Source organism: Meriones unguiculatus, chromosome 2 (genome assembly GCF_030254825.1).
Source record: "Meriones unguiculatus strain TT.TT164.6M chromosome 2, Bangor_MerUng_6.1, whole genome shotgun sequence".
In the NCBI taxonomy this organism is placed as follows: domain Eukaryota; kingdom Metazoa; phylum Chordata; class Mammalia; order Rodentia; family Muridae; genus Meriones; species Meriones unguiculatus.
Genome location: NC_083350.1, coordinates 38,425,385 through 38,433,986, shown reverse-complemented (window position 1 = coordinate 38,433,986; position 8,602 = coordinate 38,425,385). Strand labels below are relative to the sequence as shown.

The following is an 8,602-nucleotide window of genomic DNA, read 5'->3' as shown; positions in this document are numbered from 1 at the left end:
GTGGTACCTGCTGCTGGTTCCCTTTCCATCATCTCTGTGTCCTTGCACAGATGCTCTGAATTTCAGGATCACTCAAACACTTCCTCAGGGATTCCCCTTTTTCTAGCCAGATGGTGAATATAGGGATTCCTTGCTTTCTCTTGGATTCACCTTCCCCCAACTGCCCCCTCTCTCTCTCCCTCTTAATGCTTAACAGTTTCATTCATTCACATCCACAGAATCAACACTTCTTTTTATATTACTAGTCTTTTCTATTTTTAAATTTCTCATCCCTCTCCCTGCTTTCCAGCTTCAGTTTTCCAAATTCTTTCTGGTTTGCCTACAAAAAGTCGTCTTTGTATCTTAAAATCTGCAGGTCACCCCAAATTTATCAACTCTATCCATGTTACTCCTGTTTTTCTGCCCATTGACCTTGACAAACCCTTTTCTGCTCTTGGGGTATCTCTTCCACCTAAATCCCTTCAGTTTAGACCAATGCCTGTCTTCTGTAACCTCTTCCATGCTGTTGTGCCTGGAATTATATGCTCTTGTCTTTGTGTAATATGCTACTTGGGTTTTTGTTAACTATGGACTTGATAAGGATTTTGAGGAAGCTGAGATTTACCTAATTTGAAAGTGTACTTGGTTTAGCATAGTTCAAAGGATGGTGGTGGCACTGCCCTTTAATCCCAGCACTCAGGAGGCAGAGGCAGGCAGACCTCAGAGTTGGAGACCAGCCTGCGCTACAGTGGTAGAACACATCTACCCTGTGAAAGACCCTGGGTTTAATCCTTAGCACTTTAAATTAATTTTGATTGTAATAAATTGACTCATATAGAAATTACTAAAAATAGTACAAAGGCCAAGAGTTAAATTACAGCAGGTTTGAAGAATACTCAAGTCCACATACTCATCTCTCTAGAATTGAATTGGAGCCAGCTGCAGGTGGGTTGAGGACTGCTGAGGGAATGAAATAGACCATTTATTTGTCACAGACCGTATTATCCTGCCTTTAAGGAACATTTCCATTCTATCAAGCTTTTCTTTTATTCTAATGTACACTTAGGCCAGAAGACAGAAGAGGGAAAAATCCTAAAGGCCATCTATTTACCCTAAATACACCAAGGTGTGTATTTAAAACAGTCTGACTCTGTAGTCCTGTCTGGCCTGGAACTCTTTATATAGACCAGACTGGCCTTAAACTCATAAAGATCCACCTGCCTTTGCCTTCCCAGAGCCGGGATTAAAGGCACAGACCACTATGACTGGACCATTGTACTTTTAATTAGCACATATTGGTCTCTTTTTCTTCTCCAAATGGTACTAGAACTTCAGGGCAAGACAAGACGATTGTATAAATATATGTATAGAAAAATCCATACTTATAGAGTATGGATTTTGTAGTATATGAACTCTTTTGTAGTATATTAAATCAGACACAGTATTCTACTTGGATGATTATAATTTCTAAATATGAAGTACTGACACATTTATCTGTACACTTCCCTTGTTTGTCACCTTCATTTATCTATTTCTGTTGGCTGTAGTCCAGGACAAGCTAGAAAAGCCAGAACCGAATTTTGAGATTGAGATTGGCAAGTAGAATACCAACACCTACCCACCCCCAACTCCCCAGTTGGCTCAGGTCTAACAGGTGTGATCCAGAATGCACCTTCTCACAAGCTACAAATGAGTTAATTTTGCATTTCAATTTCTGAAAGCAGGAATAGCATGGTTAGACTAGTTCTTAAAAAAACCAGAGTGACAGGTTATTGGATTAATCAAGACAGATTATAAAACAAGATCAAAACATATTTTGCTATGGTAACTTTGGAACCTGAGCTACCCTCCTTTGAGCTAGCTTGAGGAAGATAGGCTCCACATTGTTGCCATAACTGTAGAGGCTTCCCCTTGAGGCCACATAACCCACAGTGTTTCAGAGTTGTCACCACGCTTATACCTGAGTCAGGTTCCCCACAGCTCGACTCACTTTTACATTTCAACTTAAGCTCCTGTTTAAAAATGCTTACGTGCTGGGCCTGTGTGGTCAGCAAGGAAAGTAGAAAACCCAGCTAGGAGCCGGCAGAAGTGCCTTGTGGGTGGAGGTCTGGGATAGGTTAGAGGTTGGAAGGTTTGAGGTTGGAAGCCCCAAGGTCTGGAGCTGGAGAAGCCCATGGTGTACTGTACCTCCTGTACCTCTGTCCTGTTTTCCTCCTTAAGCTCTTCCTGTGGGTGCTGAGCATAGGGCAGAGCCTGGAGCCAGGTAAGCAAGAGCCATCAGCCCATCCCTAGCCATGCCCCTAATAACTTTCTTCACTGGCTCTGCCTTTTCTAGTTGAGAACTGTCCATAAAATAATGTGCTCACAGTCGGAGTGAAGGAGCTTGGTTTTACCAACAGAGGTAAAGGCAAGGGCTTTAACAGAGTTGGAGAGGGCTTGAAACAAGCAGAACAGAAAGCAAAGTTTTCCTTGTAAGGAAATAATAAGAGTCAGGACAATAGGCAAATAATGGGTTAATTAGCATGTTGTTACTTTGTTTTATGTAGATTAAGCTGGAGAGAACATCATTATCTTGGCAATTGAAACTGGCCTGTGGAAAATTTGACTGTTATATGTCTAATTTGTTGAAGGCTTTGATATTTAAATTTTCATTTTCTTTTTTTCTCTTTCTTTTCCTTCCTTCCTTCCTTCCTTCCTTCCTTCCTTCCTTCCTTCCTTCCTTCCTTCCTTCCTTCCTTTCTTTCTTTCTTTCTTTCTTTCTTTCTTTCTTTCTCTGTAATGTTGAACCCAGGATATCAATCATGCCAGGCAAGCCTTCCACCGTTGAGAGGCATTTTCCCTCTCACCTTTTATTTTGAGTCCCGTGTGTTCTTTGAGCTCATCTGCTTGGGTTTCAGTGAGCATGGGAACTCAAGGGTCAAATGTGATAAGCAGATGGCTCAGAGAACAAAGTGCTGGCTTATCTTTTAGCTATCAGTCAAAGGACATGAACTTTGGCACTGAAGGTTTGGGTTAATCAGCTGGCAACTCCTCTTGCTCTGCTGGAGCACTGAAACCACATCTCCAGATCTCAGAACTAAAGTTGTTGGCTAGGAACCTACCCCAGAATCTACACTCCCTTTCCCCAGACACAATTGCCTAAAACTGAGGCCATATTCTCATTCAGGAGTGGCTCTGCACACTATTTGTTTTGATGAATGGTGCACCATAGCACAGATTGTCAGGACAGAGTGTGTCTTTCAGTTGCTTCTTCCTTGCATCCAGAGAGCCATAAAGACCTATTCACTCCATACAAAATGTATCCAAAATTTTCCTCTTCAACATTTCCTCTTCTGTCTCCTCTTTACTTTTCCCAGGTCCTTTATATGTTCTTGCCCATCTTTACTTAGGCCTCCTTAAAAGGATAATGTGATCTTTCCGTAAGGAAATGTATTTTAAGCACCTTCTGGGGTAACCTTGCTCAGAATAATTTTCTGCGTGAAATTCATACATTGAAATATGATCTAACTATCTCTGTTTAGTTTTGTGGCTCCATTCTCTTTCTGTCCCAGCCTGGCTAGTATCTCCCTTCTCTGTAATGCTCCTGTCGTTATTTAAGCACTTCACCTCTGCTTCACTTCCTTGGGACCGCCTTTCTTCCCTTCATGGATGCATAGTGTTCCTTTATTTTGCCACCGTCCGTTAGCTCACTCACACGCTTTTCTCTCAAGCCCTGTCATGCTGCAAAGCTACTGAAAGTTAAACACCGTACTATCACTAGCTTCGATAGCCCTTTTGTTCATCTGTAAATTTGTTTCAAAGACCTAGCTGCTCAACATTTGTTGGATGACTGACTGACCCTGTATTGGCGTTCCCAACATGTAAATACTCATCAGCAGCATTTTGTTTTGTTTTTGTTTTTGTTCACTGTGTCTGTTTGGAGACGGAAGTAGTGGAAATGGGGTCCAGGATTCTGTATTTTGACAGTTTCAGAGTAGTTTTTCAAATAGTAGGTCCAGGGGATACACTCTGAGAAGTCTTGATCACCGTGAAGGATAACTTTCTCTTTTAGGAGCTATGGCAAAAAGCTTCTCCAGCATGGAAGCCAAGTGTTATTTATCTAGGTCAATGGCTGAACTCAGAACACGTTGAGTGAATGATGAAGCTATAGAGAAATATATGCAAGTAGAGTGCGTTATAAGCAGATCCTGGTTGCGCTCTTTTCTAAAAGAATTTTCAAGCCACTTCTCTTGGACAATTTCCCACTAGATGGAATCGTACTGGACTACATTACCCATGATGCCAAGCCAGACACACGCAGGCGCACTTGGAAATACAGGCGCCAGTTTCCTGAAACCGGCAAGTCACTTGCTGGTGTCCCGCCCCTCCCTTCTCTGCCCGCTGGCTTGGTCTCGCCAGAGCGTACCCGGGGGCACTGCCAGTGTGTGCGTGGTGCAGGCTAGACTCATGGCTTCGCCTCTGAGGTTCGACGGACGTGTGGTCCTGGTCACCGGCGCCGGGGGAGGTGAGCCTCGCAGCGCGGCTGCGGCACGCAGCTGCGGGGTGCGGAGCTGGTGATGGAGCGGGAAGGGACCGGCGTGGGCCGGGCGCGGAGGGTCACTAGGCACCCCCGGGCAGGGGGCATGCTTGGCAGGTGCTCCGGGGCCCCAGGCCGGGAGGGAGCGTCCAGGGCCTACGTCTTTCCCAGGGGAGATGTCAGCAAGCTTGCCGAGTGCACAGCTGGGTAAAAAGTTCGCCCTCTCTCCCGTGTGTGGGCATAGACTTCTGCCTTTGGACGTTTAGGCCTCTGTCAAGTCACACATGGGCTTAAACTTTTTTTGGGCCTGGCATGACACCCGAGGAGTTGAGATGCCAGCCCCTTGACTTTGAGTGCTAAGGCGTTCAGTGTTTGTTTTCCTCTGGTTCAAGTTCTTGAGAGGGCCACACACCAAAGTTCACCGGAATTGTGGCAAAGGTCGCAAGCTCATGTGTGTGAAAGGGAGAGAGATACTGAGGGCAAAGGCATTTCTAAAGTGAGCCAGCCAGTGGGAAAGCTGCCAGTCTTTGCTTTCAAGATAGAGAATTGTGATTGAAGCAATACCAATTTTAAAGGCCAGAAAATTAACCAACTCACGCCCAGGTAGATGATTTCCAGTGAGATTTCACCATTAGTTTCACACGAGTGAGTGGACTCTAACCCCATGTGCAGGGTACTGACTTAATCAACCTTTGGTTTCACACCCGTCCTCCCCCCGTATCTAAAGGGCTTTCATTTACCTATTGTTTTTATTAAGGCAGGGTCCCATCTAGCCCAAGGTGGCTTTTAACTCCTGATCTTCCTCCCTCCATTTGTATATTTATCAATTTATCCTAGATATAAATTCACTATAAGCTTCTCCACTTAGCAATGAAATGTGTCAATTAAAATAGGAAAAAAAAAAAGTTAAAAAAGTTTAAGCCAGAGAGAAATCTCCCATCCCTGGCTGTTAAGTTCACAGGTCAGTTCCCCAAAAGATTATCAACTACTTGCCAGTCTCCTATATTCAGAGTTAAAATGGTTTGTAGTTGACAGTTGCATATTCAAGGTTATAGAAATCACGAGCTAATTTAGAATATGAAAGAATTCGGCAGAAGCATTTTGGAGCTCATACCTTTGAGCTCTCTTTGGATCTCTGTCATTGTCCAAGTAGCCTAAGACTTCAGGGACCTAAGTATGGAACCTGCCATTGAAGGCTAAGGAGATCAGATCAAGAAGTTGCCTCTTCAGGCCCTGTTTCTAAGTACCGAGGACATTTGAAGAGAAGCAGCTGCTTAAGCAGCAAGTGGCAGAGTCCTGGTAAGGTGGTGTCCGTCCCACTTTGACTCTTAAAATTTCACACAAATGCGACTCGTGGGAGGCTCCAGTCCACACTTGGCATTTTAGAGGTGAGGGAGAATGATAGGAAATGGGTGGAAAAACATGGTCTGGCCTTTTCTAACTTTTGCAGTCAGAAGAGGGTTAGGAAGACATTCAGAGTACTAACGAAGATGCTGTCTTCTGCTATTGTAGCTAATTGTTAACTTATTATTTTAAAAATGGAGATCAAGTTTCACAGACTAAAATAATTATACTAACATGTTTCAACTTTAATTTGTTTCTGATTAGGATTGGGCAGAGCTTACGCCCTGGCTTTTGCAGAAAGAGGAGCATTAGTTGTTGGTGAGTTTTTGAATTTTTCTTTTAAATTAGTAGGCTGTTCACAAATATACCATGACTGGTTTAAATTACTTTCTAAAGTAAACTACTTCTGCAGACTTTCTCATTGAATTGCTAAAGAGCTATTCATTATATGAAAGGAAATTCTTGACTTTTTGAGGTACAAGCTCATTCACTGACGAGATTAAAGGAGAAGCCCTTGATGAGTACCTTGGTAAAAGTAAGGAATAGTTGAAGGTGGACGTTTGGAGACAGGAAGTCGTAACTATGCGTTACTTATTGATTAGTAGGTGGATTAGACAAAGACAATCAGATTCTCAATGTACAAACCCGTTGTCTATTCCTCAGTTAAAAAACAACAACAACAACAAAAAGAAAAATGAAAGCTTTTTAAAACTTAAAAAAAAATGAATGCTAGAGTCAGTTATCTGAGTGTTAGTTTAAGGAAGGGAGCCAAGAGTGATTGAAAGATGTAGTATTGAAGAATACTGAAGGATTCAGCAGTGTGAATAGTTAGGATTGGCATCATGTGTTTGGACGCTGGTGTGGGTACATGAGCTGGTTTGTCCACAGTTGGGAATGAATGAGCTAGAGCAGGGATGTATGTGGGCAGATGCTCTGGCCTGCTGATATTTTGTAGCATATTTTCCAGGATAAAGCTGCTGGCTGGCAGTGGCCGCCTAAAGTGATATTTGGCAAGGGTGTGTATTCTAATCTCTTTGTCTAGTTTTCTTGAGGATGTTTTCTGTCCAGGCCAGAAGACTTGTGCTGTTACTGTTTTATCTTTCTTCATGTGCTTTGTTAAGTACTTGGTATTTTTATCTTTAGCCTGTTGGTTTACCGTGTAAATTCTACTCACTTTTTGAATTTTCACAGATCTTGTTAATCTTTTCTATCTCCTAAAGGACCCTAGAATATTTCCTTTTGCAAAGAGGGCATTTTGTTTGTTGATACTTTTATTGCTGACATGTTCTTTTCTGGAGGAGAGAATTTTTCTTTTTTTTTCATTTTAACTAAGATGTGAACATAGTATATAATAAACTTATTCCAAACCAGAAGTCATGGGGATTCTAGTAATCCTAGTATTTAGGAGGTGGAGACAGGATCAGAATCAAGGCCAGTTTTGACTACATAGTGAGTCCAATGCCAGCCCAAGCTACATGAGAACCTCATTCTCAAAAACAAAACAAACAAAAACCAAACTAAAACAGCAAGCAAACAGGCCCCACCACAAACCAAACCAAAACTCCCAGAACAACAAACTAAACACACAAAATTGCATACACAGCACTCACCCCTAAATCTCAAATCTTCATAAGTAATTTGATAGCTGGCAAGCTTTGACTCTAGAGTCAGGCTTTTTCTCAGAGTACTAAAGGAAATACACTACAGTGATGTAAGAGTCTCTGCATCAGTTCTTGTGTTCCTGTAACCTTCAAATATTTTAAATTCAGATGATGAGTTTTTGAATTGAAAGAAGAGACCAAATATACAAGGACAAAATGTTTATTTATTTTCTCATTGCTTTGGTTACTGTGGTAGTGCAGTGAGTCCTAGCTGTAAGTCCAAGGTGGCAGAATTAAAATATTTGCTAAACATGTCAGAAGAGATGGTTTTAGTTAGGTGTTAAAGGGCAGGATTCAGTTTTTGTTAAGCTACACACAGATACACACACACACACACTCTCACACTCACACTCATATTCACACACTCCTAAATTTCAAGACAGTTCTTCGTAGCCCAGCCTGTCCTGGGCCTTTTTGTTTGTTTGTTTTTACTAACCCTGGCTGGCATTCACCTTGCTTTCTGCTTCAACCTCCCAAATGCTGGACTTGGTTTCAGGTGTATATCACTACACCAGGCTTGAAATGGCTGACCTTTTTGATGGCTGCTTACCCTTTTATCATCTGTGACTTTCCTGGGAACTTTTTAGGGCCACTACAGTATTTTGTTCCTCCCTAATCAGCACCCTGCTCTTCCTTAGCATTTAAAACATTGCTTCAAAGCTGCAATGTATAGCACTAATTTTTTTGTTAATATATTTTTTTTGTTCATTGTGATAGTTTGGGTTATCTTGTTTCTGGAAGATTGATCCATCATATATCCTGTAATTGGCTCAGAGGACAGTAGGAAGTTTGAGACCTCAAGAAATAAAGTAGCTTGTCTCTAATCTAAATAATTTTATGTCAGATTATTGCTAGATTATGATGATTTTTACAGTCTTACATTGTAATGGCTTGTTGAGGTAGACTTCCTTTATGACTGTTCACCTGTTCCTGTGCTGTGATTCCAGATGATGTTATAGTAAATAAAAAAAAAGAATGTTGGGCTATATAATTATTATTTGCCCTAAGATTATCACAGCAGTATTAGCTAACCTGCTATCACAGATAATAAGACACAGACACCTGTTAGATGTGTAATTGCCCTGGGCATATATTTCACCTA

The 8,602-nt window shown here is 41.8% G+C and overlaps 1 protein-coding gene across 2 annotated transcripts in view; it reads left to right on the top strand.

Annotated features, from left to right (window-relative positions):
- Positions 1 to 4,273: 4,273 nt before the first annotated feature.
- Positions 4,274 to 8,602, top strand: part of Hsd17b4 (hydroxysteroid 17-beta dehydrogenase 4) — a 73,978-nt gene continuing 69,649 nt past the window's right edge. Inside the window, exons 1-2 of one of the 2 annotated variants that reach the window (XM_060377284.1) lie at positions 4,274 to 4,483; positions 6,104 to 6,157. In XM_060377284.1, the coding sequence (XP_060233267.1) occupies positions 4,426 to 4,483; positions 6,104 to 6,157 (112 nt within the window). In that variant the 5' untranslated portion in view covers positions 4,274 to 4,425. The remainder of the gene's footprint in view (positions 4,484 to 6,103; positions 6,158 to 8,602) is intronic. The other variant, XM_060377283.1, reaches the window with a different exon arrangement.